We start from the raw sequence: 17,054 nt of genomic DNA, 5'->3' as shown, positions 1-17,054 counted from the left end.
TCCATCATAAATGAAATTCAGTTTAACTGGATACAGGATCCTGGGTTGAAAATTATTTTGTTTTAGGAGATTAAAAGTTTGTGATCACCCTCTTCTAGCTTGAAAGGTTTCAGCAGATAGATCTGCAGTCATTCTAATATTCTTCCCCTGGTAGGTTATGGTTTTGTTACATCTGGCTGCTTGCAGAATTTTCTTCATATTAACTTTGGTGAAGTTAATTATAACGTGTCTGGGAGATGTTTTATTTGGGTTGAGTCATGCTGGGGTTCTGAAACTGTCTGCTATCTGAATTTCAGAATCTCTTGGCATGTCTGGGATGTTGTCCTTGATTATCTCATGGAGTAGAGCATCTGGGCCTTTCAAAGCCACCTCGTCGCCTTCAGGAATTCCTATAATGTGAATATTAGTTTTCTTCAAATTATCCCAGAGCTCTCTGAGAGAATGATCCATTTTTGCTCTCCCTGTCTCTTCCTCTTTGAGCATTTAGGAATGTTCAAAAGCTTTGTCTTCAATGTCAGAATTGCTTTCTTCTGCCAGCTTTCATTCTGTTACTGAGGGATTCTACTGTATTTCTCAGATCTTTGAGGGCTGAAAGTTCTTGTCATATTGTCAAAATCTTTAGTGATTTTTGTCTTTGAATTCACTGAATTCTTGAGACAACTTTTGAAATGCTCCTTAAATTTATAATTCCAACTTTACCTCCATTTTATTAATCTTATTTGCAATCCAAACTCTGAATTCAACTTCTGACATCTCAACCATTTGTTTATGAATGGGATCTTCTGGTGTGTCTGCCATGTCATTCCTTGGGGGAGTTGATCTACTCTGGTTATTCATGTTGCCAGAGTTTTCCTGCTGATTCTTCCCCATGATTATTTTACACTGTTTGGCTAGATGAACAGATAAGGAAAAGTTGGGTTGGGGGCTCCTGGATTAGGGATTAACCAGCCCTTTGCTCGAGATCTGGGACTGGTGTCTGTACCTTTTCCCCTACAGCTTTGCAAAGGACCCATACAATGCTATGGCCTGAGACACATGGGACCTGCTTGGTGTGGTGTGGCTAAGTGGCTCTTTCTTGTTTTCAGCTGGTCTCTGCCCAATCCTAGTGAATCAGTAACTCTAGGTTGAAGTCTCAGGTGTGGAGAAATACCAGCAACTAAGTCACCCCGCCCCCATGGGCAACAACTAGAAAAGGAAAATCAAACCTTCCCACAACCACTCACCCAGGGTATACCACTTTGGATAGTCCTCAGGTGATTGGCCCAGGTCAAGAGTTCCAAATCAATTGTCTCAGTCAGCACCCATTCTCAAGTGGGAGAGTTCAAAAGGTCTCCAGCAACTATATATCAGGAGTCTGCTGGCAGCTTCAGTATGACTTGCTCCAGTGCTCTTTGGAGTCAGAAGGACCCACCCAGCAAATAAATTAGTCCAGGAAGGTTGATACCTCCTTCCCCACCTTGCACCTCTGTCACACCCAGTCACTGGTAAATCTGCAGGGCTGTGACCCAGTTCCCTCCAATGAGCAGATGCTTAGGGGTTTGCACCTGCCTGTGTCACAGGAAGATCTATGTCTCCTCAGTCAGATCGCCACACTCTGCCACCAGCCAGCATGGGGAGCTGAACCCTGACAACCTTGGGTGCTTAATGGAAGCTGGGGCTATTCACTCAGTTCCAGCCCTGCTCCAAATTGATGTTGCTGTCACTTATATTCTCACAGAATTAGTGTTTCTGTCCCGGCTCTATTTCCCTGCAGGCCAGGACTGTTTAAGTTCACAGAAACTGCAACTCAGCCCTGCCCTGTGCCAGTGCTGTTGTGCCATTTCTCACAGAGCTGGCATCTCTGTCTCTGCTGCACTCTGTGTTGGGTCAGGTGAGGTTAGGGCTTACACTCAGCTCTCAGTTCTTGCCTCTCCCTGGGCTGGTGCTGTTGCCCTGCCTGCTTTTGTCTCAGCTGTGTTCCCCTGGGGACTGGGTGCTTCTTAGACTCACTAAGGCAGCACTTCTGACTCAGCTGAGCCCTGGGAGTATGCCATATCTGTGCATGCATATTCTAGTCTCTGTTCCTGCCACACCTCACCCAGGCAAGTACCGCCTCAGGCATACCCTTTACTCACAGGGCCTGCGTTTCCGTCCCAGATCTGTTCTGCCAGTGGCTGTCACCAGAATAAAGGCCTGGCTTTCTCTGATTGCCAGGGGAGGTGGAGAGTGTCTCTCCAAAATATCCCCAGGAGTGTGAGGCCTATTGTTCCCACTGCTGCCACTGCTGCTCTGAGCCACAGGGCACTGCTTCTCCCTCTCCCTCTTTGTTCACAGTCGTCTCTTTATACCATGCCACAGAATTAGCACAGACCTGAAACAGCTCGCACCTTGTCCACGCCTCTCGAGAAAATGCCCAAGAATCTGAACTCCATGGGGGACAGTCTTCGAGACATTGGGGTAAGAGTGGAGGGTAGTGTTGGGGGTTTGGAATTGCAGGTAGAGAATAAATAGTTTTATGCCTGGTGGGAGAGTGCCATGGCACACTAGTGGGTCCTCTCTGGGGAAGGAGTTCCAGTTTTTAGAGGGTCTCTTTCATGGGATAATATAGGAGGAGATCTGAACTCTGCTTGCTTGTTTGTATAAAGTATACTGCAAACCGTTCTCATGGGGGAGGGGACTCCTGTCTGCTTGGTGATGGATTTTGTACCTATTGTTTGTTTTCTTGGGGTTGCAGCTTGCCTCAGCAGATTTGATGTGTGTTCTTCAACCTTCTCTCTTGGCTCACCTTCAAACTATCAGCTTACTTGCTGAACTTCTGTCCTCTAACTCTCCTTCTGGATGGTAGCCTTTGTGGAAAGCTGGTTCCAGTTGGCCATCTCGCTTCTGCCCCCTTTAATATTTGAATTTAAGATAGTTTTTCTTTGTCAATCACATGCTTTCTGTTTAAAGCAAATTGTGGTTATTAATTTTGCCAATATGCTAGAGGCCATAGATTGGGAAAGCAAACCTTCTTTTCTGCACTCGAAGTGTGCACATCATTCTGTCTGTAGGAGCTCACCCCAGGGTTGCCTCAAGTGGGGGTCCAAGTCTATGGAGAGGGATAAGTGTTTCTATTTTCTGTGGGTCCTTGCCTTTGAATTTTAATATCATGTATTTACACTTAAAATATTCATAAATGGTTTTATTTTATTTTTTTCTTTCTGTAAAATTTAGAGAAAGGATTTTCTGGTTTTCCAATAGGACTTACTTATTTTTTAATCTTTATTACTGACATCTGGTTCATTTCTATCTTTCAAATAATTTATTAGTTTATTTTGTTTTGGTTAGATTTACATATGGTTTTAAAAATTGTTAAAGAATTTAACAAGCAGATTAGATTGTGAAAGCACTCAATTAATGATAGCTATTGTTGTGTTGTTTTTATTATTTCCATAAAATTCAGGAAATCACTTTAAGACCCACTTTCTTTCTGTGGCTTAAAATAAATATTGAGTAGGTAAGAAGGAATATTTATAACAAACATATCCAAGGTGCAAGTAAAAGGGACTTGCATGAACTCATTACCCAGCTGAAGAAACAGGAGTAGGAGTTGGGAGCCCTGTATACCTGTGTCTATCCTGTCTCCTTTCTTCCCATGATGTGCCACTCTAAATTTGATAATAACTGTTCCCTTGCATTTTGTTATAATTTCCACCAATATATACATATCCAAAATAGATATTGTTTAGTGTAGCATGTTTTAAAACATTATATAAATGAAATCAAATTGTATACATCTTGCTTCTTCATGTTCCTGGAATTTATTCATGGTGATATGTCCCGTCAGTTCAGGTACTTGAAAGAGAAGATCCTGAGAGATTTAATGAGACATATGTCTATGAAGGACAAAAGAGAGAGGTATCAGAAGTAGGTAAGAAGAGCCTTCAGACTGAGGCAGTACTGACACCAATGAAAAAAAAGAGAAAAGAAGGAAGAGTGGGTAGGGAGATCATCAGACTGTAGTGCAGCTGTGAGCTCTGAGAAAGTCTCAGCAGGGTGGATGGAGAGCCCAGAACAAAGCTTATCTCTAGAGATGTTCCACATCAGCAGGGAAGGCCTGTCTACACTCCCTCACTGGCTCGGGGAAGCCCAGGGAGGGAGTGGCCTTGGCACAGACACTACAGTGGACCCAAAGTTGTGGCAGCTGGAGACTGTCTTCTGACTGTTTCCTTATAACAAGTTCTCTTAAAGGGAGACCTGAGAGGCACACCTCCAGGCCCATCACAATCTGCCTTTATGTTACATAGCTGCGTCCTTTACATAGGTTTGCAAGCAGATCCATCATGCTTCCCATGGGTCTTTTTTCCTGAAGGGAAATTTTGCAGAGGGATGTTAGAGAATGGCCTACAGCACCCATTTCTACAATTGGACTCATGGCATGTTCCATCATCTCCTAGTGGCTTTCCTGGTGATGTGATCAAAGCTCTCACTGTCTGGTGATCATATCTTTCTTAGATTAGGATTTCTGCATGTGTCCATTCATAATTATAATTAGGTAAGGGAATACTAAGAGATGTTTAATGTATCACATGGGTTCAACAAATATTACATACCTATTCCTCCTTGCCTTCATGTATAAAAGCAGCTCTACCTCCTCCTGCACATGTTGCATCTAGAGGGTGGCATCCCATCCTTCCAGACACAGAGCTTCAGGTGTACCTGCAATAGGTCATACAATGCTCCATCAGGTTGGCCACTTCTGGATTGACCAGTGGATCCAGAGAAGTAGTGGAGTCAGCTTATACTGGCTTTCAAGGGTCAATTGCTACATTTTCAGGATTTCTTGAGCCAGTTGGTAGCTTTAAGTTGCCCATGATAGGAGTACTCATGGAAATTAACAACTACTACAAATAAGGGCTATTGCTTTGTTTGCTTTCTGGAGAGCCAGTTATAAAAAATTTATCAGCACACTATTGAGTAGTCTTATGGGTATAGACCTGTACCAGCTCTTTCTTGATGAGAAGATAAGTTTCTTGGTTAGATGTTATGTTGTCTTGGAGTCCCCTGGTTGGAAGTCATATTGGGTGGGATTTTATAGGCACCTGGATATAGCTGAGATTCTGAAGGCAGGAAAAGAAACCCACACCAAGAATATGCATCCATCCCTGTGAGGACAAATGGCTGCCCAACCAGGAGGGAAGGGGCCTGATGTACTCGGATTGTCACCATGAGATCAGCTACGTATATACTTATTTACTTATTTTGTTTTAATTTACTGATTTTTGTCATTTCTGTAATTGCTTTTGGGGTATTAGTCACAAGTTCCTTGGCTAGGCTAATATCTAGATGGGCTTTTCTACATTTTATTCTAGAATTCTTATGGTTCATGCTTTACAGTGGGGTGATCTACATTAGAGATTCAGCATTGGTTTCTGTAGCTGTCAGGTCCAAGTCATCCTTGGTAAGTGGCAGTGCCTCCTATAAGACTCATGTGTAGTGCCAACCTCTGCCACCATAGCCACACTGTTTATGTGGCGTTTGTGCTAGTTCTGGGGTGGCTGAAGACAAAGGCTGGCTAATAACTGGCAGTCATTTTATCTGCTTGGTTGTTCAGGGGCTCTTCTGTCATTAGTGCTTTCTGGTGGACATTAACATATGATACAAATATTTTTACGCTTTGAGCCTACACTCATACACCCATTCATGTGCTTCTACTCCACATCTTCTTATGGTTCAGGCTTCTGACCAGCCAGCCAGGTTAGTGGCCACTGCCCAGGAATCCATATGTATTCTCTCCTTGAGCCATTTTTATTTCCTACCTCTGCCTTTGAACATTTTTATTCTTGGCTATCTTTTAAGGCCACTACATATAGCTAAAATGTGGCTATAATGCCATCAATTTTTGGCTTATTTTTGGCTGTATTGAAGTGAACCATATGTGATCCATGCTAGCATTTTTCCTCCTTATTAATCTGGTTGTATGGAACCATATGGCCATAAGTGGAAGCCATGGTGCAACTGTGGTGGGTGATGCAGTGGTCTGGTAACCTGCTCATGAATCTTACCTATGACATCTGGTCCTACATGGGCTCAATTCTGGATATGCCATTCTTATTTTGCAATAAACTGCCACCAGGTAAGTTTGATTTTATGACTTGACAATTGGAAAGAACTTAAATCACACAGGACAGTTTTGTATAGATGGTCACTTGGTGCCTCATACTTAAGCACCAGGGCACAGTAACAGATAAGGAGTTGTTTCTCAGAAAATATACTTTACTATAGAGAATTCTCTGCTTGAAGTACCTTTTCAATTATTCACTTGAGAAATTCTGCTCTTGAGAATATTCTTGTTTTATTGGTCTTTAATCTGGCACAAATGCTTATGTTACATGAGAAGCTTTTGTAATGCTTTCCCATCACCCAAGCAATGTTCTATGTACTCATTAGGTAGGATTTTGCTCCTCCCTGCCTTTCCCCACAACCTCCTCCCTGGATTTCCAATGACTTTTACTTGCCTCTGTGTACATGTGTGGCCCTCAGTTCTAGTTTATTAGAGAGTACATATGGTGTTTGTTTTTTCCATTCTTGAGATATTTCTCTTAAGATTGTGGTTCCAGTTCCATCCAAATTTCTTCAAAAAACATAAATTCATCCTTTTAATGGCTGAGTTGCAATCCATGGTATACATATACCACATTTTGTTAATACTCTCATGAATTAACAAACTGGTGTTGATTCTACATCTTTGCAATTATGAACTGTGCTGCAATAAACTTTGAGTACAGTTGTCTTTTTGATAAAGTGACTTCTTTTCCTTTGAGTAGATGTTCGGTGGTAGGATTACTTGAGTTGAATGTTAGGCCAATTTGTAGTTCTTTGAGAAATCTCCATACTGTTTTTCATAGAGGTTGTGGTAATTTGCAGTCTCATCAACAGTGTACAGGTGATCCTTTCTCTCTGCAGCCACACCAGCATTTATTGTTTCTAGATTTTTTTAAATAAAAGCCATTCTAACTGGGGTAAGGAGATAACACATTGTGTTTTAATTTGCATTTCCCTGATAATTAGTAACATTGAACATTTTTTCATGTGTTAGTTGGCCTTGCATCTATCTTCTTTTCAAAAACTACAGTTCATATTTTTTGTCCACTTTTTAATGGGGTGGTTTGTTTTTTCTGACTGGTTTGTTTGAGTTGTTTGTAGATTGTGGATATTAGTCCTTTATTGGATATAGAGTTTGTAAGTATTTTATCCCATTCTGTGGGTTGTCTATTTGCTCTGTTATTTCCTTAGCTGTGCAAAACCTTTTAATTTACGTATATACTTATTTACTTATTTTGTTTTAATTTACTGATTTTTGTCATTTCTGTAATTGCTTTTGGGGTATTAGTCACAAGTTCCTTGGCTAGGCTAATATCTAGATGGGCTTTTCTACATTTTATTCTAGAATTCTTATGGTTCATGCTTTACAGTTAAGGTTTTTATCCATCTTGAATTAATTTTTTGTGAATAGTGAGAGATAGGGGTCCTGTTTTATTCTTCTAGATGTGGCTATCCAATATTCGCAGCATCATTTAATGAATAGGGATTCTTTTTCCAGTGTATGTTGTTGTCTATTTTGTCAAAGAAAGTTGGCCATATGTAGATTGTTTCATATTGGGGGCTCTGTCCTATGTGGTTGGTCCATGTCTCTAGGTGTGAATGCCATGCTGTGTTGGTTGCTGTAGCCTTGTAGTATAGTTTGAAGTCTAGTAATGTGATGCCTCCAGATTTTTTTTTTTTTTCCTTAAGATTGCTTTGGCTATTTTGGCTCTTTTCTGATTCCAAACAAAGCATAGAATTATATTTTCTAAAACTGTGAAAAATGATATTGGTATTTTGATAGGAGTTGTATTGAAGTTGTAGATCACCTTGGGCAGTATGAGTTCTGGCTGTTTGCTTCTTTGCACCTCAGAGAAGGACCCTGGGCTTCCTCTGTCAAGGACTCCAAGTGGATACAGTCTTATGTAAGTGATGTCATAGGCTCTGGAATTTCTTTTTTGTGTAGAGAAGCTATTTCATCCTAATGGATAAGTGGGACAGCACCTTTTCATAGACTCACTTTGAATATGATCCTACTTTTTATACAGTGACGCCTGCTGCATATTTAAAAGTGGGGTTTTAATGATTCCATGCTCCTAAAGGATCGATGTGGGGCTACCTGGGACAAGATCCTAATGGCCTTTTATATCCTGTTGTGCAGTAAGGATACCCAGGTAGGAGACAGGATGTGAACAGGCAGGAATCCTCATGCAGCCATGAAGGCTACTGAGAAGGCGGCACAAAGAGCAAGATTTGGGATGATCTACTGGTGGTCATGGCAAAAATGCTGGCAGAGATAAACAGGTCGATCTGGGGCCTGGTAACAGACATAGGGGAATGTATGATGTATTAGGTCAGCTGCTCTAGGAAGCTGTCACTTAAGAAGAGCTTTTCACACTCTTCTTTAGCCCACAAGGTATGATGCATTTCATATAAAAGTCATCTGGAGGATCAGGGATGTGATAGGATTTTGCCAAATGCACAATTCTGAAAGTTGCAAAGCTTAATTCTGAAGGCATAGCTTTTGAATACAAATCTCTTGCTTTTGAACACTGAAGTACTATCTTAGTTTGGGTTCTCCCCAAAGCTGACTCAGTGTGCAGGGAGCGTATGTAGGGGATCCCACGAAAGCCAATAAAGGGAATTCTAGTGAGCTGGTTCAACTGGGGCTAGGTTCCACTTGGGACTCTCTGAGAAATCTTCATATTGTCTCACCAGAGGATAAGGAAACTGGGACATCTATCCACCAATCTCTTTCCTAATCAACTGAGTTGCCCCTGAGATGTAATCCCATAAGATGTGAAGCTGACATGTTCTAGGATCTTCTACAGCAGCTGTGAACTCAGGTGGGCTGAAGGTTTGAAACAAAGCCCTGCCTCAGCTTTCATTTGTGGAGGACCTAATTTCAGACATGGTAGGCTCACAGCACTGGGGCATCCTGCCTCCAGGCTCCTGTCCTCACTGTTATATGGATATATGGGATAGGATATGTGTTTTTACACACACACACACACAGACGAGTCAGTCCTTGGTGGGTTCAACCAACCACAGATTGAAAATACCATATATGTCTGTGGTTTGTGGAACCCACACATGCACAAGGTCTAGTTTTGCATCCATGAGCTCTGCAGGGTGGACTGCATGACTTGAGCATCTGTGAATTTTGTTATGCACAGGGGCGGGGAAATAATCCCCCTCCACTACTGAGGAATGACTGTATATGGATAGGTATACAAGAAGACTTCAAAAACTTTGTGTGAAATAGAATTAAAAGATAAAAATAAATAATATAAACTATTTGTCAACATAAGCCTTATCAATTTCAAAACACTTTTGTAAGTGATGATACCATGTATTTAGTCCACCCCTAAAGAACTGAGGGTCCTAGGAATTTAACCATGTCAATGCAAACTTTTTTTTACATTATTGACTGAGAAAAATGGATATCCTTTAAAAATTTTTTAAATTAGAAGACAAAAAGAAGATAGAAGGAGTCAAATCACCATCCGGTGGATGCTTCATGGCTTTCCATGGAAACTCTTGCAAAATTGCCCTTGTTTGATGTGAGGAATAAACAGGAGAATTATCTCAGTAGAGAAAGACTCTAGGTAAAGCTTCCCCAGGTGTTTTTTTGCTAAACTTTCATTAACTTTCTCCAAACACTCTCTTTAGAAGTAGACGCTATTATTCTTTGGCCCTCCAGCAGCAAGTCAAAAAGCAAAATGCCTTGAGCATCCCCCCAAAACTGTTGCCATGACTTTGCTGTTGACCAGTCTGCTTTTGCTTTGACTTGACCACTTCTGTCAAGCCTGGCCTCTTATCTGACTATTGTCCTAGTTCTTTGGCTCCTTGCTTGGAAGAATCACAAGCAAGGCCAGTTCTCCAGATTGCAGACAGGATGCAATTCCATGCAAACAGCTTTTATTGCAGAAAAGAAAGAAGCTATACAAAGTGAAAGTATGTCCCAGAGAGAGGAATGGGTCAGTCTCCTTGAGTGGAGAAAAATACTAAGGACTCGCAGGTGGTTTCCTTTTCTTGGCCTTGTCTGGGTGCAGGCTTATGGGAGGTGAGAATGGTACCAAATGATTGGCAGGTGTTCTGCATTTTCCTGCAGTCCCTTGGTCCATTGGTCCCCAGATTGTTTGTTTCAAGGTATTGCCCTCCCTGCCTGTATCTACCATCTGCAGATTTGGTCCCTGCCCAAAACTTTCACCTTTTGGTAGCATTGCTTTTGACTGTGTTTGTTTCAGGACCATACTGGTAAAGCCATGTTTCATTTTCTGTTAGAAGTTTTCAAAAAGAGCAGTGCCTGTAGCTTGGTGGATAGGGTGTCTGCCACATACACCAAGGCTGGTGGGTTCAAACCTGGCCCAGGTCAGCTAAAATAACAATGCCAACTGCGACAACAACAACAACAACAACAACAACAACAAATAGCCGGGAGTTGTGGCAGGTGCCTGTAGTCCCAGCTATTTGGGGGGCTGAGGCAAGAGAATCGCTAAAGCCCAAGAGTTTGAGGTTGCTATGAGCTGTGATGCCATGGCATTCTACCCAGGGCAACAACTTGAGACTCTGTCTCAAAAAAATAATAATAATAACTTTTCAAAGAAATTATTCAGGATAGCTCTATTCTTTTCTACATCTGATCTGGGTGCAACAGTTTTGGCACTCATTGAGTGAAAAGTTTGCTCAACTTTATGTTTTAGTCAGAAATGTATAAGTTGGACCAGCCAAGATGTCTATGATGTTGCCTATTGTTTCTGCTATTAATCTTCATTCATTTTAAATTAGGGCATGAATAAGATTAAATTTTTCCTCAAAAAATGATGTGGATGGTCTGACGCTGTGGGCTTCATCTTCAACATCATATCACCCCTTCTTAAAATGAGTCACCCTTTGTAACCTGCTAATTTTAAGGCATTTTCCCCCAGAACTTTTCATAAAATATCAATGATTCCACCATTCTTCCACCCAAGCTTCACCATACATTTGATGTTTGTTCTTGCTTCAGTTTTGGCAGATTTCATGTTGCTTTGAAAGGGGCTTTTTATTAACTGATAACTTATCCTTTGTTCCTCAAATTAGATCTCATTCAGACATGTTATAATGAGTAAATATAAGTTTACATTGGTGCAAGAAAAAAATTTGAACTACAGGCATAGTTTTTTTCATAATATATATTTTCCGTATACTTTTTGAAAACCTTATTCTATGAGAAGACAGTCTATAAGACGGGATGTATTAGGGTATTGGGTCACATAACTGTGGAGGCTAAGAAGTCCCATTATAGGCCATCTGTAAGCTGAAGCCCTTGGAATGCTGGTGGTGCACTCAGTCCAAGTCCTAGTGCCTTACAACCAGGGAAGCTTATGGCGTAAGACTTAAGATCAAAGACCTGAGGCCCTGGGAGCCACTAGTGGAAGTCATAGAGTCCAAAGGCTAGTGTCACAGCTCTAGGAGAGAGATAGACAATCATCTTTTTTCCTGTCTTTTTCTTTCTATACAACTCTTCAGCTGATTGGACGGTGTCTGCCCACACTGAGGGCAGACTTTCTCACTCGGTCTACTGACTTACACATATCAATTCCTCTGGAAATACCCTCACAAACACACACCAAAATAATGCTTTACTAATTCTACAAGTATTCCTTAATTTTTTGACTTAATCAGGTCAAGTTGTCACCTACAATTAACCATCACACCCTCTACCAGGATAATGATTCACAGTAAGAGGGGCAGGTTCCACAGGAGTGAGTCTTGCTGAGTGACTCCCTCAGTGGGGAAGAAGCTTGCATAGTGACTCTGAGAAGCTAGAGGAGGACCCACTGGCATCAGTGTGTTTCTGGCTTGAGAGTGGCAGAGAGTACTCTGAGTGACTGTGGACCTGGAGTGTGTAGAAGCTACACAGGTCTTAAGAGACCCTTCTCAGTCTGCTCCTGACTGGGGGCTTCTGCTCTCAGGAATGACATTCCAATGTGTCATTTTGTGGCATCAGAGATTAGTCATTGGCTCCAGGGAAGTCCCATAATCTTTCTAACTTCAGTGTCTATGAATATATTTCCTGGTTGTTGCTCTTACAAGATAAGCACGACCTTCTCATTCAGGTTGCTTGAGTAAGACACAACTGTACCTTTTATATAAAGAATCACTGGGAACCAACAAATACCCAGAGTCCTGGGCAGTCCTAGCCCAGGGAAGTCCCAGCCCCAGCAAGGCAGAACCTCCTTGCTTGCTCATGTGGATTAAAGGCCTGGGCTCTGCTAAATCCTATCAGAATGTGGTGGAAGCAGGAGTTCACAATATCAAGAACATGGGTTCTCTGTAATAGGTTATAGATGTGGCTGATAGCAGGACGTCTGGTGACCTCTGATGTTCTCTTGCTTCTGGGCCTCATTGTTTCTGTTACACATACATTAATGCTCTGAGTCTAGGCTTAAACAGGTACAGCTGCTTCTGCTTGGAGTAGACTGTATCCAAAATCTAAGGGAGCTGGGGGAAGTTCTGGGAGTTTATATTCTGATTGGGATCACTGTTGGGGTGGTCCCCAGCCCTTCTTCTGGTCTAAGGTCAAACCGTGGCTTAGGACTGACTCAGGTCCTTTCCCAGAGTCAGTCTGAACATAAACAACTCCACTCCTTGGCAGTTCTGAGACAACACTGTCATAATGGGCAAAGTTAAAGATCCTCTTGGAAGAGTCAAAAACTGGTGAGGGGGGCGGGATAATTTGTGTCCTCATCCTCATACATTTGCATTTTGCCTTTTTCTGTAGACAGCTTTATACCCTCAGATGGGAAACATCCAGGATATCAATCACCGGGTGTGGATCCTTCAGGGCCAGACCCTCATAGCAGTCCCAAGGAAGCAACACACAGTTTCAGGTGAGTAGCCACAGTCTGTGGAAGGCAGCCCCTTTGGCCAGTCATGGGTCTTGTGCTTCCTATCCCACAGTAGGCTTGTTAACTGGGCCTATCTGGACAGAAGAGCATCTCATGGTCAATAATGAGCAGAGAGAATGCAGAGGGTTGTTCTGTGACTATGGTCATGTAGTCAGAGAAGAGAGAGAAGATTCAACGGAGTCTGAGGGGTTAGCCTATGGAAAATGGTAGAAGATGTTTCCTGTGGAACTCTCAGTAGTAAGACTAGGACAAAAAACTGGGGTCTATGGGAATCCATGAAAGGCTGACTTCTCTAATGGAAGGAATCGGCCAAAGATGAGATAAGTGTCTGGGTTAGGTGGTGGGTGGAGGGGTGACCACTCTGTGAGCATCAGTTAGCAGAGTTCAGCCTCGACCACCCTTAAAACTCTGGTTTAGAGATTACTGTCTCTGGTTTAAAGATACTGTTTTGGAAAGAGCACCTGAATGCCTTTTTCCACATCATATTCCCAGTCACTGTTACCTTAATACCATGCCAGCATCCGGAGACCCTTGAGAAAGACAGAGGGAACCCTATCTATCTGGGACTGAAGGAGCCAGAGCTCTGCCTGTTTTGTACAAAGGTCGGGGAGCAGCCTACCCTGCAGCTGCAGGTGAGTGTGGAAGATGTGTCCTGTCAGTGCCTGACTAGGAGAGGAGCCTATTTGTTTTACAAAGTGTTCATTTGATGGAAACTCAGATTTTAGAAACTTTTAAGTGACAGCTGATTTATTATCCTTCGGTATATTTATTTTTGGTTTCTTTGGAGTTGTATGTATTATGAAAGAATAACAAAAATATTGTAGGAATATTTGAAAAATATCTTGCTAAATTTTGTTTTATTTTATTTTTCACCCACACGTATAATAGAAAATCAGCAGAGATTTTTAGCAGTTAATTAATTATCACAAAGCAGATGAGCTTACTGAAACATCTTTTAGCCAAAACATCATTTGCAATTTTAAAAGAAAAAAACAATTCTCTGTAACATTTTAATAATTGTGATTTTCCATTATTAAAAAATACTCTAAGTTATAGGAAGATAAATTACACAGGCTTTGTACAAAGGTCAGGGAGCAGCCAGGAAGCCCTTTTTGGTAAACAAGCATAGGCAGACACTCAACTTGATGACAAGATATGAAACAGTGATTTTCTTTTATTTATTTATTTATTTATTTATTTATTTATTTATTTATTTATTTATTTATTTGAGGCAGAGTCTCTCTTTGTTGCCCCATGGTAGAGTTCCATAGCGTCACAGCTCACAGCAACCTCAAACTCTTGGGCTTAAGCAATTCTCTTGCCACAGCCTCCCAAATACGTGGGACTACAAGCACCCGCCACAACGCCTGGCTATTTTTTTTGTTGTTGCATTTGTCATTGTTACTTAGCTGGCCCGGGCCAGGTTCCAACCCGCCAGCCTTGGTGTATGTGGCTAGTGTCGTAACTACTGTGCAACAGGCGCCGAGTCATAAAATCCGAGTCATAAAACGGGTGTTTTTGCTTCCTGGATATTTGTCAACTTCTGGAGATATTCTTGGTTGTCACAACTGCAGATGGGAAAATGTGTTACTTGCATCTATTAGGTAGATTCCACGCTTTTGCTAAACATCCTGTAATGCACAGGATGCCCGTGACAACAAAGAATTATTTTGCCTAAAATGTTGATAGTGCTGAGGGTGGAGAAATATGAGATCTATGGGAAAACCTGTTTCTGAATTCATGAAAGTCTGTTTTAATCCATTTAACTGGCTTGAAACTCATGAACATTTTTTTTTTTAGACAGAGTCTCACTTTGTTGGCATTGGTAGAGTGCTGTGGTATCATAGCTCACAGCAACCTCAAACTCTTGGGTTCAAGCAATCCTCTTGCTTCAGCCCCCCAAGTAGGTGGGACTACAGGTGCCCATCACAATGCCTAACTATCTTTCTTGTTTAGAGATGGGGGTCTTGTTCTTGCTCAGGCTGGTCTTGAACTCCTGGGCTCAGGCGAACCATCTGCCTCAGCCTCCCACACCTGTAAAACTCACAAACAATTTAATGTAACTATTATTTGAGTTTCTGCATTTCTAATCAACAGGTAATGGCTAACCCTGTATGTTGTATTTTCAAAACATTTTATATCAACATCTTCTTTCAGAGTCTTACATTAAAAACCATGGAAATTTGTGGCCTAAGGTTGCAACCATAATCTTAACATATATAAAAGTATTCAAGGTTTATGCTTTGTTTTTATCCTATAATATGAAGCAGAAGCCTCTAGGCCTGCTTTAATGAGTGGGGAATGCTATCTTGGACAAAAATTACCAATGTATAAAGAATGTGAAACAATCCAAGCAGTTATGTTTCTGTCTGGGGTTTCCTTTTCAACCTCCAGGAACAGAAAATAATGGATTTGTACAAGGAACCGGAGCCTGTGAAGCCCTTTCTCTTCTACCACAACCAGAGTGGCAGGAACTCCACCTTTGAGTCTGTGGTCTTCCCCGGCTGGTTCATTGCTGTTAGCTCGGAAGGAGGCTCTCCTGTCATTCTTACCCAAGAACTGGGGACAGACAACATGGCTGACTTTGAGCTAACTATACAGAGTTAAGGTTAGTCTGGAGTTGGAGGTTGCTCTCTGTGCAGAGAATCTTGCATTTGGTCCCCTGTCCTAGCTCTCAAAGTGTTTCTGAGATGAGCACTGTCACACTGACCCATTCAGCAAGGAAGTAAGAGTTGCCACAATCACATCCAATTTTCAGAAGTTGAACTCAGGTTCAATGGGGAATACACAGTACAATTTTAGCCTAGAATTGGAAGGGAGAACCTGTTGATGGGCTTTGCACCCAAAGATTTATCACAGCCTCCCAATATATCTGTGCAGAGACCTAAGTGCTAGGATTGGCTTATGTGCCTTCTCCAAAGGCCCATGTAGCAATAGTCCAGAGAAGTTGAAGGTCTTTGCCATGGCTACATAGCTAAAATATGGATTTTTACTAAACTAATAAATAAAACTACTTTACATACTTGCTAATAATGTTCTAAGAAATGGGTTTGGTGACTGTGGAATTTTAAGCCCAGGTGTCTGGATTTTCAGGTACATTTCTCTGTGGTATTATATCAAGACCTTTTGGATGCTGGCAAGAAGAGGCAGTTAGAGAAGTTCCACCAAAAAGAAGAAAGCAAAAAGAAAGCAGAGCCCTCCCTGGGCTTGGCTTTTGTCTTAGTGAAGTTACATGTTCTGGGGCTAGTCTGGATGATGAACTGCTGTTGTTTATGAAGCTTTCACCTAACACCTCATCACTGGCTCTCATGAAGAGTTAAATTTGTGGAATAAAAATTTTGTCATCTCAATTGCTCTGTTATCAATGGAATGATTTTTTTTTTTTTTTTTTTTTTTTTTTTTTTTGTAGAGACAGAGTCTCACTTTATGGCCCTCGGTAGAGTGCCGTGGCCTCACACAGCTCACAGCAACCTCCAACTCCTGGGCTTAAGCGATTCTCTTGCCTCAGCCTCCCGAGTAGCTGGGACTACAGGCGCTCGCCACAGCGCCCGGCTATTTTTTGGTTGCAGTTTGGCCGGGGCTGGGTTTGAACCCACCACCCTCGGTATATGGGGCCGGCGCCTTACCGACTGAGCCACAGGCGCCGCCCATCAATGGAATGATTTTAATGGAATATCATACTTATAATATTGATTCCTTGCCTTTATAAGGAGTTTTATATTAATAGCTTATAAAGCAGGCTCATGTGAAGTATTTCATTTAAATCCCAAGTAAAATCACTGGGGAGGGTGGTATCTCCTTAACCCCAGGCTCTCCCAGGCTTCACTATTGGGATGGGTTGGACAAATAGTGCTTCTTGAAAAGAAATCATACTCTATAGTTCAGCACACAAGGCAGGTGCATAGCTAGCTGAAAAACTCCCCCTGCTTTGTCCTGGCAAGGGTTTCCAAGAGTTGAGTTGGGTATTTTCCCCATAAACTCACAAACTGAAAACTGACATGGATCTCTCTCACTCATCCAGAGCATATTTGTTTTGAATGGTTAGCTTTTCCTCTTTTTTTTTTTTTTTCAAACAGGTTGTCTTGTTACAGAATATCAGTTGAAACTTGATTCTTT

General features: G+C 41.7%; 1 protein-coding gene across 2 annotated transcripts; it reads left to right on the top strand.

Annotated features, from left to right (window-relative positions):
• The first annotated feature begins 2,301 nt into the window (after positions 1–2,301).
• On the top strand, positions 2,302–16,268 carry IL36A (interleukin 36 alpha). 2 transcript variants are annotated; one of them, XM_053590027.1, is made up of 5 exons: positions 2,302–2,436; positions 12,812–12,920; positions 13,431–13,570; positions 15,333–15,546; positions 16,032–16,268. In XM_053590027.1, exons 1-4 carry the CDS (start codon positions 2,389–2,391, stop codon positions 15,543–15,545), a joined length of 510 nt encoding a protein of 169 aa, XP_053446002.1. In that variant the 5' UTR covers positions 2,302–2,388; the 3' UTR covers position 15,546; positions 16,032–16,268. The 2 variants fall into 2 exon arrangements, with proteins under 2 accessions (XP_053446002.1, XP_053446003.1); XM_053590028.1 differs by lacking the exon at positions 2,302–2,436 and adding an exon at positions 12,239–12,483.
• Positions 16,269–17,054: the final 786 nt, after the last annotated feature.

Source organism: Nycticebus coucang, chromosome 4 (genome assembly GCF_027406575.1).
Source record: "Nycticebus coucang isolate mNycCou1 chromosome 4, mNycCou1.pri, whole genome shotgun sequence".
Classification (NCBI taxonomy): domain Eukaryota; kingdom Metazoa; phylum Chordata; class Mammalia; order Primates; family Lorisidae; genus Nycticebus; species Nycticebus coucang.
This window is presented reverse-complemented; position numbering and strand designations above follow the sequence as displayed.